The sequence below is a fragment of the Adiantum capillus-veneris genome, chromosome 27 (genome assembly GCF_014529385.1).
Source record: "Adiantum capillus-veneris isolate H3 chromosome 27, ASM1452938v2, whole genome shotgun sequence".
Taxonomy (NCBI): Eukaryota; Viridiplantae; Streptophyta; class Polypodiopsida; order Polypodiales; family Pteridaceae; genus Adiantum; species Adiantum capillus-veneris.
The window spans coordinates 123,385,389-123,401,131 of NC_140957.1; the positions used below are offsets into that span (position 1 = coordinate 123,385,389).

Genomic DNA, 15,743 nt, shown 5'->3' on the forward strand with positions numbered 1-15,743 from the left:
TCTCGTCTGGAGCCAATAAACGGACACAGTGTCTCAGCAAGCTCCCAAAAAGTCAGCTCGTACAGTCTCTCTGGGTGAATCCAGGAAGACCCCACATGAAGAAACAGCAAAAAGTGTCCTTAAGCTAATTATTAATACAAGGATTGAGTTAGAGGAGGTACATGGGCATTTCAAGTCCCCGCATGTTATCTAACATTAATCCCCACAGTCTTAACATTAAGGTCCTCTAGTTCGTAATCAATTTATGTTCACCCCATGTTCCAATCAGTAACTACAAGTTTCCTTTTATTTCAAGATGCTGTTGAATGCAGCAATGGGCCTCTAGATAGCCTTTTGGTGAGGATGATTCCACCTGAAGGTCTTTGGCTACCCCAGTTACTGATAGACTAGCTAGCATACACTTCCATGGACCCACTGCAAATTTCCATGTATTGGCCCTGAAGTAAAGTTTTTCAATCAAGCTAGTAAAAGGTAAAACTACTCATTTCCATTTCAATCAAGCTAGTAAAAGGTAAAACTACTCGTTTCCATTTCTGTAAAACTGATGCAAAAGTGTCTGCAGTGAAATTGCCACGGACTAAGCACAGATGTGCTATAATGATTAATGAATCAGACCATGGTACTTACCTTGAAACCAACTCTCCACAAAGCAAAAGTCCAGACATCTACTGACAGTATGATGTCTTCAAAAAATGGTGAGCGCTGAAGACTTCGAACTTGTCCATTGTGGCATTCTGAAATATTTTTTACTAGTTCACATCTATTTGAAGTATTGATATCGCCGTCTAATATATCTCCACTCTGTCTCCCTCACAAGGAAAACACAATTAAAAGTGTCCAATAGCTCAGACACAGAAAAATTAAATGTGTCCCTGCTCACCTCATTACAGCAAAAAAATCGAGAATCTGATGACAGGATGATCTTTAAAAGCCCCACTTGCCGTTCTGGGGTCTTTGAGGATGTCAAGTCTACTTGGAGCACAGGACTCCATTTATACTTCTCCGATGCTAATTCGGCAGATTTGGTTTCGTCAAGCACTTCTAAGTCAATATCCTCATGCTTCTTGAGGGATGCATCCCAAAATATTATCTGCGTAATTAAGCAGCATGCATGCTGAAGAAGATCAAAGGGGATTTAACAAAGAAATTATTTGTCGTGGTAGAAATACATTTTAGGCAATGTACCTTCCCATCAGCAGCTATTGAGACTAACATGCTCGCCTCTTGGGAATACTGTCTCACAAGTTTCTGGGGGCCCTCTAGCTTGAAGAGCAGAAAGGGCACTCAGAATTTAGGTGGGTCATTACTCAGCACAACTATTGCTCTGCTGTGCAGACTGTACAATGACTTTTCCTGAAACCTGAAGAAACTTTCACAGGAAAACAGAAGAGACTTACCACCTGAACATCCGGTAACCAATGCAAATCGGATACAATAGCTGTGTGCGATTTTGACACAAAGCTTAACAGGCTAAACATAACTTTAGGGGCCTTTCGCCTTCTCTCCTCGTCCTTATCCTTTTTAAATCCTTTGACACTTTCCTTCTCATTCTTTCCTACTTGTTCTTCAGCTGCACTTATGTCCCATAGTATCACCTGGAAGGTGACAAACTTCAAAATTACTACTTGAACAGCTTACAAACTCGTTTAAACTTCACATTATCCTTTTTCTTTAACAGCTGATTCTATTTCCCCTCACATAAGCATTCCAAGAGAATTAAAGATTTCTAAGCATACTATGAGAGTTAAAGACACAAGTGTGAACTACAAAATGCTATTATGAAGGTGACTCTGGCCCATCGGCATACTTTTTCTGGATGTAGGTCTCCAAGTTTGCAGAAAATGCTCTTTCCATGGACTCTGTGACCCTGTGAGTGAAAATCACCTGCAAAATTTTGTCTATGACAGAAACAACCTACCCACCTAAAGAAGGCAAAACCTGGACGTTTCATGAGTATGCTCCTCATTGTAAAGTATAGGGGAAAATGAGCCTAGCTCCAAGTGATTGTGGACTAGCTCAACCTCCAGCAAAACAGAGCATCCCAAGTTGCATACACAAGCTCTAGGTGCATCTCACAGTGTAGAGAAGAGCTTCATAAACTTCAGCGTGGATACCTTCTTGCTGTGGAAAGAAGCTCCCCCAATCTTTGTCACAAAAAGAGTTGTGGCAGGTGGTCAGCTGAAATTGTCAAGATGCTCCTAGCTCGCTTGCTATTGTCGTCTAGCCTTAAGTGTGTTATCCAAAGATTGATGAGTGAGGCAACATCAACAAGATCCTTAATTGAAAGATAAAAGATTTTTGTGCTTCTGCAATATAAGGAAGAGGTCTGATTTCCCTATCAAGTTTAATTGCTCATTGGACTACTAACAATAATCAAACGAATATATACCTCAATTTTTCAACAAAAAAAAAAAACAAAGAACAGCTTCATAATAGTACCATCAGCGATTCCCACAATAACCGTCCCAATGGAAAAATCTACTACAAAGAGTTCAAAACATCCCATAGCAGCTACAAGGGAAATGAAGAAAGGATTGGGAAAAGGCTCATCATAAGCCCTGCAGATGCAGCACGTGCATCACAAAGACGACCGACAATTGGCAACTGTGTAAGAGAAAACAACCCTGGCTACCACAACAGAACACTGCAACACGCTCTGAAGTACGAAGGTCGAAGTGTAGAATGGGAAGAGCAAGCGACGGAAGAAGAAACCACATCAACTGCCAGGGCAGATAGGGAGGCTCATTGACTTCTTCTGAAACTGGCTGGTCATTGGACAAGGCAATAAAACACTAGAGAATAAGCAACTGGCACAAGCCACAGGTTGAAGGACAGAATTATCTGTAGCCTACTATGCAGCTTTCGGCAGGACCTCATCTTGGCACCCATTACAACAAAGGAGCATCTCAGACATCTGTTGATTTGGAGCCCTTTTTCACTGAAATGAGTCAACAATTTGTGTCATGCAATTTAGCACTTTCACATGCAAGTGCCAAGTAAGATTATTGAAAAGACCTTTCATGCAAAAGAAAGCTGCATGTGAAAGACCATGCACAAATACAGCAGAATCCACCTGAAAAGTAGTTAGCACTAAAGAAGTCACATTAAAAGGATGAGATCCTTTGATTCCATCTAAAACACTATAATCACACCTGTCCGTTATAACAGCCACCCGCTATAAGTGTTGGTTTTGTTGGATTGAAACGCAGGCTAAAGATATCGGAAGGACTTTCCAAAATAATCTGTCACAAGCAATAAAGGCATGAGCAATAAAGAATGAGGCGTGCAAAGCTTTTTCTATACTTACACAGCTAACTGTCTGATGCATGATCTTTGATCATAGAAAGGATTGGATTGGCAATTAAAAAAATTGATATTGATATTATTGACAGCTTACATTAATGCCGATGAATTCATGCCTACAAGAAAACTTATATTGGAAAACTTAAGTGTAGTGAAGTTTTGGACATAATTGACGAATAGAATATACAAAGAACCCAGATTAGAAGAGTTAACACAAATCTTATGAAGCTGTTCCTATTCCATACAAGACTCACATAATCTCACCTGAGGATAGATTGGATCTGAGAAGCTCCAAATCATAACATAAGAGTTGCTTGGCTTCCCGGACACTTGTAACCTCTCATCAAAGGATTTTGATTCGGAACAGGCTGCTGCCAAAACTCCATGCTTTCCAGGCATCCAATCTATAGAAGACACCATCTTGCCCTTACTGTAGAGGAGGTCCGAGAAAGATTGATACTCCTATGCCAATTTGAATTTTAGCAATGATGCATTTGTTCCCCTCATAGTTGAAATGACGCTGTTCTGATGACATGACCCCTTGTTACCATTATGTTAGTAATTGCCTTATGGCCTGGATGGTCTTCTTCTTCGGCCAAATTTGCAAAGTCATCCTCAAACAAATCCACTGCTTCATTTTGCTGCAAAGCATACGTTAACCTACGAAATAACAACAGAAGGCAGTTGATTAAGTTCATTTTGGTGGTGGATATCTTGGATCTGTCTTCTCATTTGGATCTTGCTCGCACACCCACACACGCGAGCACGCGTGTGCGCAGACAAAACCGCCCCGAAAGGAAAACAAACAGATTTAATTGAACTCCAATAAATATGCAGGAATCACAAGAGGCGTGGAAATATTCTCATGGTTATACAGAGAAGTGTGATAATAGCTGACGAGGATCGTGCTCCACTACCACCTCTCATATGAAAAGAGCACTCCATGTACATGCAAAGTAGTCTTGATAGAGGTCTCCTGTCCTTGAAGAATGAGTGAAAAGGTAATCCCTCTTGCTTGGAGGGTGTGAGTGAGTCCTTGGCAGACCTCAGCTATAGCATGATGTTGAGAAGGATTTCCCATTTAACACCGATCCGCATGTATCTCTTCATAGAAACCACTCTGTTACGCTGTCAACTACTGAAAACCTCTTTACAAGGTCAAAATTGCCAAAGAAATAAATGTTGAGCTGTAACAAACTTGGACACCCCAAGTCTAGATTCTCTCGCGACAATTCACGTGAAATGAATTTAGCCTTGGCTCCTCCATCAAAAAAGATAAGGGCTTCCTGATCTTTCACTTTGCCCCAAGCGCGGCAAAGTTCTGTACTTTCATCCATCTGGTTTGGGTCGGTTCGCATGCAATCCTCTTCGGACAAACAATAATTTTTTCTAAAGGACACGGCTCTTCCATCGTGCACTAGTTAAGTCCACCCCTCCTTCCACCTTGTCTTTAAGTGTGAGGCTACCAATTAGGGTTTTCTCTCATCAAATAAGTGTGTGGGCTTGTCTATGGAAGTGCCTAAGCTTCCATAAAATCGCCTTGAGGAATAATTGAGGAAGGAAGATAGGGTTTTCTACAGGGCCAACAAGCACTTTATCTATGTACTTGGGGTTAAGGCTACATGAAATCATTAGACACACATGAGTTTTGAGTTACTTTTGGGCTTGTGTAAGAGTGGAGCTTTCATGGCTGAACTGAATGTTTTCTTCAATGATCTTTTCTCTTAAACAAGTGGGTGTGTGTTCTTGTTCAAGCCCCAAACTCTCACAGTGAAAGGCCCTTCTTGGCCGCACCACGAACTTTTCAACAGCAAAGAGAGTAAAAAGAAATAGTGGGCATAGAGCTACATAATAGATAAGCTACTAGAGTGTATGCAAAGTGTTGTGTGTGAGGTAACCTAAAGTTTACAAAGATAGAAAGACTAGACTAGAGAAGTCCACAGTTGAGAGCAAGAGAGGAAAGTAAATTAAAAGTGAGCTTGAGCACTTGTTCTTTCTTTATTAAATTGTGTGCTCTTTCCATCAATCCTGCAGAAATCTGGCCTTTTCCAGAAAAGAATAAGCATACACCCTTGAAAAAGTTGTCTTCTTACCTTGATTTTACTGTTCCTAAAAAGGAGCACAACTCCTCGCTTGTTAAAACCTCCTTTACAAAATCTTCTTGAAAATCTTGCGGTTGATATTGCACCACATTGTTCCGTGGAATGTCCCTGCAAACACAAAATAAAACAGCATTACGTAAATTTAAATCTCAAATCGAAAATGTAAATAATAAACTATAATTGCATGCACTCAGCTGTCCGCGTCATTTTCATATTAAAATGACAGATGGTGCGGACCTTTAGATGGAAAGGAGAACGGAGAGTATGGCGAGCATTTGCCAACTGTAAAGTGACCCTAGAACAAAAGGTAAATAAGAGGGTACACTTTTAAACAGGGCATCAACAAGTTAGATTTTGTTGAGGATTGTGGGCTTCGTCCTATGATGGTGTGTATCTCCTCTATCCTACTGAGATACATAGGTGGCATCAAAACATGTGATGCATAGGTGGAAAAGAAACATGTGGTCATATGTGGAAAAGGAACCCAAGGTATGTTGTTATCAATGATGCCAGATAAGAAGCTTGCACTAGCTCTATATAATGAGCTCGTTTGTACATTCTTCACATATAGTATCATGATCAATCAATCTAGTATTGTATATACATTCTATTGCATCCCTATCTCCCTATACATTCTATTGCATACCTATCTCCCTTGTCTAATTCACATTGCAATTAGCATGCCATTATCATGAATGGATCTCTAAGCCTCCCTCCATAATCTCTACAGATTTCTTCGCTCAAAGTGGACTCTCTCATAGCCACATGACGCCTGAACCTCATGGTGGACTTCCTTCGCATGGGACATCGCTTCTCTCCTGCCATTTGGCATGGGGACGACTCTAGCTCAATTTTTTCTTGGAGTAGAGAAAAATATCATCCACCAATGGCTATATCAAGTTGCTAGCCTAGTAAGTAAGACATAAAAACTGTTACTAGACTCTTGGGATTATTTTGTTAGAAAAGCTCATGGTAGAAGTTCCTGCAGTCTACTTTTCCACCTTCCTGATCCTACCTTGAATAGTCAAATAACAAAATACAACCCCCCTCCCATCCTCGTTTTTCATTGACCCTATGCAGTTTTGTGCTTGCACATGGCTCTATGTACCAAGCATCCCTGAAGCTCCTACCATCCCTGACATCACTCAAAGTGGGTCCCACCAAGCCCTGTACATTCCATGAGATTTTCGCCATGGGGAGCTTGAGAAACTAAGGCTTTTGCAACAGCAAAGCGTGCAAAAGTGGCTTGGACAGCAGTAATCTGCATCCAAGGACTGCCAAATTGCAATAAGACAACAAATCAAACCATAGCCCAAGGGGACTAGGGCAATATGTCATGCCTCTGCCTCTGGCCAAGAATCCTCACCCGCGGGGGGGGGGGGGGGGGGGGGGGGGGGAGTCCACAATCAATCAAATAACCATGTGATGCAATCATTGTGAGAGTGAGCAGCAGAAAGAGTGTGAGCCACGCGCGCCGAAAACGCTGGAGAGAGAGAGATGATGATGATGATGATGATGATGTTGTATTTACGTCCTCGGGGGGCCAAAATGACCCATGGGACCACAAAAAAAAAATAAAAAAATCTACAAGAGGCTCCCCTCATGTGTGTAGAGGGGGTAGTGGGCTAGTAGCTTTCTTGTGTGTTAGTGTTGTGTGATGATCCAATACTTTGGCAAAGTAGATGCCTAAAGCTACTCGGGAGGGGTATGTCCGAGAGAGAAGCTCCTCAAAGGTGACATCTCCTTGCAATAGCAATGGGAAATCAGCACGGATGTGTGCGTATGTTGGGCACTCGATGGTGACATGGGCCTCGCTTTCCACTTTGTTTAAATTGCATTGTGTGCATGTCCTTCTATTTTCCTTAATATTCAGCCACCCTCCCGTTTCAATCTTGAGCATGTGTGATCGCGTCCGCATCAAAGTAATGGCCCGTCTTGCCCGGTGGGACATAGGTGTCCTGATATGCATCTGGGTGTCCCCAGTCTTGTAGGTCTCCCAATATCGTGTATTGATGTGTTTGCCGTAGTATTCAAATTTGGACCTGTGTACTGTTGTACTCCATCTAGTGTGTAGGGCTTCAAGTATGCTTCTCTCAAAATTCAGCCCATGCTCATGTTCAGTGCCTTCCTCTATGTGCATGTCCACATGGTCTCCCACATTCCATCTAGAGAACCATTTCCGTATGTCTTCTACGAGACTGGATGTGAGAAATTTACTCTTGTAATTCTTTTGCGGTTTACATCCGGCTTGCCATGTCATGTGGGGTAGACGGCTCTCCGGCATCATCTTAACTTTCATGAGGTATCTGTGTACCCTTTGTAAGGCTTGCATTTCCAAGGGTCTCTTTCCTGTCTCCAAAAGCATCACTGAGTATGGGGTGGTAGTTTTGATCCCCATGTGTCTACATAGGAATTTTTTCTGTATCTTTTCAATGTCATTCCAAGTGCTAGCGGGGATACTCCCCCCCCATACCTCTACACCGTAAAGTATTGTTTGGACCACGCATACATCAAATGCTAGAGACTTGATTTCCCATCGCCTTGTGACACTTTGCTTGCACATGTTCTCAAATTCATAGTATTTCGCTTGTCCTGCATCAATTCTGTTTTGCGCGCAACTTCCCCATGCATGGTTTGAAGGTACATAGATGCCCAAGTACTTGAACCTCTCAACCGCTTGGAGTGCTTGCCCGTCATACGTGATGATGGGCTGATTCTCATTTCTACATGTGTGGACTGACATAACCTTTGTTTTGGCTACATTGACTGACAAGCCCGTTGCATTGCAAAATGCATGTACTGCATCCAAAAGTTTCTGTAGAAGGAGTGCCTTGTAGGCAAAGAGAACCACATCGTCGGCATATATGAGGAGCAGAAGCGTGAAAGTACCAATGCTAGGGTGATCTCCCCCCTCTCCCATAGCCTTGTTAATGAAATCATCAAGCTCATCTATGCATAGTCCAAAAAGCGTAGGTGACATAGGGCATCCTTGTTTAACTCCCATGGTGCTCCTGAACTCTTGTGAGAATCCTGTGTTTGTCTTGAGTTTACATCTGACCTCTTGGTAGAGATGTCCCACTGCTGCCCTGAGAAGCATAGGAACTCTCAGAGTTTCCATACGTGACCATATCCCTTGACGGGGTACTGTGTCAAACGCTTTCGTGAAGTCCACAAAACAACAATACAGGGTTTTGCCTTTTAGCCTGGTTTCATCCATCAAGACCCGGAGTGTGATAAGGTGGTCTATCGTGCTGTGGCAGGCTCTAGATCCTGCTTGTCCAATGGCACGTTTCCCGTTATTTTCAGCCCATGTGCAAAGATCTTTCTTAATAATGCTTCCAAATAGTTTTGCCATACATGAGCTCACCATGATGGTGCGATAATTAGTGAGCAAATTGCGGTCACCTCCTTTAAAGAGCGCTTTCACCCAGTTTTCTTGCCAATCTTGGGGTAAGTATTGGTTGATTGCTTGATTCATCATATGGTGTATCCATTTCTTAGCCTCAATACCTGACCATTTCAGCATTTCAGAGGTAAGAGGTAATGTGTCAGCTGCTTTCCCATTCGCCAGGCTTTTGAGGCCTTTAATGACTGCCTGGAAGGTGATGGGCTTTGGATGTTCGGCATGAGCCCCCGTGTATGTCGCCTCTTGAGTCCCCGACGGGGCATACAAAGTTTGTACATAAGCATACATTTCATTTAGGCTGAAATCTCCCATCACATCCCCTTTCTTCCCCTTCATGTTACGCCAAGCCTTCTTTGGCTCTTTCTTGAACCTGCTGAGGTCTTGTTGTTCTTTTGAGAATTCATACATACGTCTCTTTTTCCTCTTGAGTGTATTGTATTCTCTAGAAGCCCATTCCCATTCAGTTGAGTGTTGTGCTAAGCCTCTCATCTTGCGTTTGGCCTCCTTGCATTCTACATCAAACCAAGGATTATGAGGTAAACCCTTCCTGGTCTGTTTACCATTTTGATACTTGCCCATAGTAATTTTTGCCGCTTCCTCCATTGCATGTCGGAAGATCTTCCACGTCTCTTCAATGTCACAAGGCATGTTCCGGTTAAACAGTAAGCTATCTAAGAGACTAGCATAGTCCTCTTTCTTCGTGAGTTGCATTTTGTATGACCAATTTGGTGTATTCATTGTGTTGACAATAGGCATACTGGGCATGTGTAGGCATATATGAATTGGGGTATGGTCGGAGGTTGGTAGCCTGCTACCCACTTCAAAACTATGGACCAATTCCAATGCATCGTATCTCACCAAGGCATAATCATTTGTACTCCTCCCATGATTTGCCGTGTAGCAAGTGTATGATCCAGAGTGTACAAACTTATCTGCACCATTCATGGCTACAAGCTACATTGAGTTCATCATACTTATCATGGCTGACCCCTGTGCATTCATGATGTTATCGCTTGAACATCTATCCCACATAGAACCAAGTATAAGTTCCCCATTCTTATCCGCAGGATGCATTGAATGGTCTGTCAATTGTACCTGTGTGTTTCCAATCCGGGCATTCAAATCCCCAAGAAGGACAACTGCTCCCTCTTGTGCATATATTGCAATGTCTGTACATAGGTCAGCAAAGGGATCATTTTTGGATAGCTGGTTTGTGTCATAAAAAGGTGACTCTCGATGCGGGATATAGCATCCTGCAACAAAGATCAATCCTTTTGATGAGCAAACCTTAACCCATATATAGCGCTTGTGGTCATCGATCTTGCATACCTCAACCATCTTTTGAAGCTCTTCCTTATACATTACAGCTACACCTCCTTGTCCTCGCATTTTGGTACCATTCCACCATACGGAGTGCTTGATATATCCACTAATGTCCGGCAGCCTGCATGTGTTTTGTTCCCATGTTTCCAATAGGAAGAGTATGTCAGCTTGTGGTAGAATATCCACCAGCCCTTCTCCCTTATGCCATGGGAAACCTCTACAATTCCAGCTTGTTACCTGTATGGTCGTGATCCCATGGGTCGCGTGCCCCTATGCATTTTTAGGCGGTGATGCTAGTTTTTTCTCCTTGAGACGTTCCTCATATGCTTTCCTTCTTGCCGCCTGTTGTGTCGGTGTTCTATCTTCACTTACATAGTACTGAGTGCCTTTCAAGTAGAAGCGTGCATTTTCCAAAATTATGGCCCTTTTGCGAGCATCCAACATTGTGCATACAACTGCCCTATGAGCATCAGTCTTCTTCTGACCCACTCTATGTGCCCCATATACCCCTGCATCTTGCATATCAAGCTTTTCTGCTAACAGGGTGGTAACGTCTACATTCAATGACATGACTGTTTCCCCCTCAGGTTCTGGCATGCCTCGTATCACAATGTTTTGGGATCTTTTCTCCCTTTCCTTGTATTCGGTAGAATCCTCATGCGTATACATACTCTCATAGGTATACATCTCTCCTGTCCTGTGTCCCATTGTCCTCTCTTGTTTCACTATTTGTGCCCAAGATGGAGGAGACCCCTCCGGTGCATCGGTTACATTATTGGTGACCTGTGTTATGTGACTGCCTTGTTCCAGCACTTGAGTTTGCAGTGTTTTCAGGGTGTCTTCTTGTTGTTGAAGCTTCAGAGCTTGCAGTGCAATGGTATGATCCAACTCTTGGTTGCGTAGTGTCAGGTTCTTGAGGTCTTCATTTTGGCGTGAAATAACCTCATTCTGTTGTCGTACTTGTTCTTGGATAGACAGTAGCAGTCCCCAAATGTCCTCTGTAGTACATGTGATTGTCGTGTCCCTTGAATCCTTGGGGGGCGTGTCCTTCGGCATTGATTTAAAAGGCGATGAGCTCACTGTTCGACCGCTTCTGGATACCCTTTCGTTGATTGCATAGGTGGGGAAACATGCGGCAGTGGCTACATGTAGCAGTGAGACAGCGGGCCTGGTGCAGTGAGGCAGCGGCAGGTGCTACACTCTTGGCACTGTGCAATCGCAGCAGGGCAGCCACAGCGGGTGCAGCAGCAGCCGCAGCAGTAGCGTGTGCAAGGGATGAAACAGCAGCAGCGGGTGAGAGCAGCAGCAGCGCGTAGGCAGCCACAGGGGTGGCGCGTGGACAGCTACAGGGGGTGTAGGGGCTGCGCAGTGGGGTGGCGCTAGCGAGGAAGGTGGCGGGTAGGCATGGCTAGAGAGAGAGAGAGAGAGAGAGAGAGAGAGAGAGAGAGAGAGAGAGCGCAAGTGCTCTGCAAATGATGCTCTCAATACACAATCTCAATCTGAATGACTACAAGACCCTAAGCATTCTATTTATAGAATCTTAGGTTGAGGTAGGGCAAAATGTGTAACTGGTGCAAAAAACATAAAAGCCCAAAATTGGCTAAAGATGTGTGCACCCAGTCGAGTGTGAAAACTACTCTTGTAGTAGAGCGCCAAGTATCTTTTCCACAACTAATAGACCCAATCCTCCTTGCCTGGTATATGAAACCCAAGAGGTTGCTCCACATAAACTTCTTTATCCAAATCTCCATTCAGAAACGCACTTTTGACATCCATCTGGAAGATAGACCAACCAAAGTTGGCTGCGAGAGCAAACACTATGCGTATGGTAGTCATGCGAGCGGTGGGAGCAAAGGTCTCGTCAAAGTCCACGCTAGGTCGCTGTGTGAAACCCCACGCAACAAGTCTCGCCTTGTGTTTGTCGAGGGAACCATTGGCCTTGTACTTTGTCTTGAAAATCCATTTCGTAGAAACCACCTGTAGCAGCAGGCTACAATGTCACTTTCACAGGACACACAGTTAGTACAATTGGTCTGGTCTAGTTCATACTGGACGGACTCTCTGGGCTGGGCAATGCTGTAGCAGGCTACAATGTCACTTTCACAAGACACACAGTTAGTACAGTTGGTCCGGTCTGGTTCACACTGGACTGACTCTCTGGGTTGGACAGTGACACGTGGCAGGGATATGGACGGTGGTCTAGTGGACATCGTGGCTAGGTCACCGCCACCATTCAGTTTGGGGATAGACTTAGATGGCTGACATTTATGAGCCGTTGGTGGCTCTTTATGGTGGTACATGTGAGTAGTAGCTGTTGGGTCAAGATTATCATCTTCTCGGTATATGGTCCAGCGTCGTCGTCTAGAGAGCGAGTCTATACACAACACATCTGCACCATCCCTGCACATCTGAGCCTCGACACCCCCATTGTACCCGTGAGTTCTGGGCTGGAGCTGAGTGTGCTGCCACACCGGAGTCTGTATCGGTCCTTTGAGATAGTCGAGTCCATATGTTCTGGTCTGCTATAGTGTCTCTGTGTTGATTAGCTGTTATCTATTGTTTCTTGTGTTTTCATTCTTTTTTGAGTGAGATGTCACGCACATTGCACTGAGGAGCACCCACTGCAGAGAGCACAACACACTATCCGCGCTACAGGTGCTCTCATTTTTGGCACACCCGGTGGGACCTCAACTGAAGTCTCACTCTCTGTTGAGGTGCAAAGCGAGAAAGCTAGCTGGTTTTCACCTAGCTTCGCTTACTTTGCCTTGCACTGTGCAGCTGCTGGTCTGGTCCTCTCTCGCCTTGGTCCAACCAGCTCTCGTCCTGGTCTAGGCCTTCCTCGTCGCTGGTCTAGTCCTTCCTCGTCCCTGGTCCAGCCTGGTGGTCTAGTCACTTGCCCTATGTTCAACCAGTGTAAGGTCTTCTTGCCCAAAGCTTGGTTGGGTTTGTGGTCGCTGCATGACACATACAAGGCGGTCATTAGAGCGTCAAAGTGCACTACTGAGTCCTCTGAAGTACTACCACAGAAGACGACCCTTGGTACCTAGTAGAAGTCCACCAACCTCATCACCCATACCTCCACATACGGAATCACCCATTCCTCCATCCGGTTCCACAACTTCCAGGTCACCTTCCCCAGTAAAGCTCTCGCCTATTTTGTTACAGCAGGCTATTGAGCAACGAGCTCATTAGCAAGAGGCCATGGAGGCGTTGACCAGTGTTTTGGCTAAGGTAAACAACAAGTTTCCTACTTTCAAGGGACTCTCCTCAGAAGATGCAGACGACCATGCACGAAGGTTTGTATCTCTCTATAGAGGTCGTGGTCTTAATAGAGAAGATGCTTACTTGGTGCTGTTTCCATCAACATTGGACGGCTTAGCAGACAACTGGTACAGTCACTTTGCAGAGAACCATTTTGCAACTTGGGCAGCTTTACGACAACAGTTCTGTGCAGCATTCAGGCCAAGTGACTACCAGGAAAAGGTTTTGGATGAGTTGGCCAACATAATGCTCCAGCCAGAGGAGACTTTTGCAGAACTCATGACTAAAACCAAGTCTCTAGTTGCCAAGCTTCCTCAGCAGTGTACCGCGGATAGTGTGTCGTGCTCTCTACAGCGAGTGCTCCTCAGTGCAATGTGCGTGATAATCTCACTCAAAACAGACTGAAAACAAAGGAACAATAGATAACAACTGAGCTCACAGAGACACAACAGCAGACTAGAACATATGACTCGACTATCTCAAAGAACCGATACAGACTCTAACGTGGCAGCACACTCAGCTCCAGCCAAGGACTCAGAGGTACAATCGGGGCGTCGAGGCTCAGATGTGCAGGGATGGTGAAGACGTGCTGTGTGTATAGACTCGCTCCTCTAGACGACAACGCTCAGCCATATATGAAGAAGATGATAAACATGACCCAACAGCTACTACTCATATGTCCCACCATTAGGAGCCACCAACGGCTCATAAATGTCAGCCATCTACGTCTCTCTCCAAACTGAGGGTGGTGACCTGGCCACGATGTCCACTAGACCACCGTCCATATCCCTGCCACGTGTCACTGCCCAGCCCAAAGAGTCCATCCAGTGTGAACCACACCAGACCAATTGTACTAACTGTGTGTCCTGTGAAATTGACATTGTCGCCTGCTACAGGTTGCCCGCCACAAGACCGCTCACCGTCTCGGTGAGAGGAATATTGAAAAACTATGAAAGAAAACCACTAGGTACCGCATCTGTACATCTGTCTTGAAGCAGGTGCTAGGCCCAACCACGATCTTACATGCCTCAAAAAGTGGAGTTTAAAAACACTGCACTGCTTGCAAACGCCTTAAGCCTTTGAATAGGCAGGAACCCAATATGATTGCGTAGTCCAAGAATCCCAATTGGCAAAACAGAATGAGGCTCCACAGCAAAGAAATATGCTTGGTTTGGATCCAGCACATCTTTATCCTCCATAACCATAGTGAGAGAAAAATGACATGGTCCATGCTTGCAGATGAGTCTTGCAACACTGTCTGCAACAGCATTCTTCTCGAAAAGAGGGATGACCAGAAGCTCGAGTAACACCGCAAATAAGGTTAAGCTCCATCGTGATGGCAGAAACAAAAAGCCTTCACAGCAACAGGATGGCCACCAGGTGAATGCTTGAAAGCCACAAGGAAACAGCCAAAAGGCTCTTCAGCTTGCTCGTCTGCTGTGATCGGACTACAAAAACTTGCTCTCCCCTTTTGTGTCGTTGGCCATCTATGCACAACACAATACTTACCGACAGCGCACGTCGCCCACTATTCACACTCTACAAACAGATAGATGATCGATAATGGATTCCTTACTGGACAGAAATACAATGTAGGTTCTCCCCGCGCACCTACGGTGCCATAGTTATCGACAATACTTACCGGCAACGCGAGTCGCCCACTATTCACACTCTGCAAACACTAGATGATCGATATTGGATTCCTTACTGGACAGAAATACAATGTAGGTTCTCCCCGCGCACCTACGGTCCCATAGTTTTCTCCAGGAGTCTTTGGCTCGGCGGGCTGTAGCGAGAGAGGAGGAGCAGCGTCTCAAACGAGGCATTGCTTCACTACAGAGGATGCAGGAGCAGCATCCAGACAGTCCATGGTTGGAGGAGCAATTACAGCAAGCTCGACAGGAGCTTGCTTGCACAGAGGAGAGACGTCATGAGTTTTCCTTTCACCGACAGGCATCTCAGTGGACTCAGGTGGGTGACAGAGTTACAAGTGCCTTTTTTGAGACAGTGGGACCTCGGAACTCACATGCCAAGGTCAATCAGTTGAGGAGACCCGATGGGTCAGTTGCTTGTGAGCCCGAGGATATGCGTACAGTTGCTACTGACTTTTACCGTGAGTTACTGTCGGCTGAGCCCCAGTCAGAGCGACAGGATGCATGCAGGGAGCAGGTTTGGGCACAGATGCCTTGTCTTGTTACTGAGGAGATGCGCCAGAGGCTAGAGATGCCTCTTCAGCTTGAGGAGCTGCACACGGCTCTTAGGGCCCTCCCTCGTGGTAGCTGTCCCAGTGAGGATGGGCTGACTCCCAGCTTCTTCTTGGAGTACTGGGACCTGCTTGGCCCAGATCT

General features: G+C 44.9%; 2 protein-coding genes across 4 annotated transcripts in view; both read right to left on the reverse strand.

Moving 5' to 3' along the window:
• Positions 1-15,743, reverse strand: part of LOC147422694 (uncharacterized) — a 127,682-nt gene that overhangs the window by 58,251 nt on the left and 53,688 nt on the right. For all 3 annotated transcript variants that reach the window (XM_086502636.1, XM_086502637.1, XM_086502639.1), the window contains 8 exons: positions 5,397-5,513; positions 3,852-3,963; positions 3,568-3,765; positions 3,153-3,242; positions 1,398-1,595; positions 1,186-1,263; positions 881-1,090; positions 628-801 (listed from right to left, as the gene is read on the reverse strand). In XM_086502636.1, the coding sequence (XP_086358762.1) occupies positions 628-801; positions 881-1,090; positions 1,186-1,263; positions 1,398-1,595; positions 3,153-3,242; positions 3,568-3,765; positions 3,852-3,963; positions 5,397-5,513 (1,177 nt within the window). The remainder of the gene's footprint in view (positions 1-627; positions 802-880; positions 1,091-1,185; positions 1,264-1,397; positions 1,596-3,152; positions 3,243-3,567; positions 3,766-3,851; positions 3,964-5,396; positions 5,514-15,743) is intronic.
• Positions 10,405-11,190, reverse strand: LOC147422696 (uncharacterized). Its single transcript, XM_086502387.1, has one exon. The coding sequence runs from the start codon at positions 11,188-11,190 to the stop codon at positions 10,405-10,407; it is 786 nt and encodes a 261-aa protein (XP_086358513.1).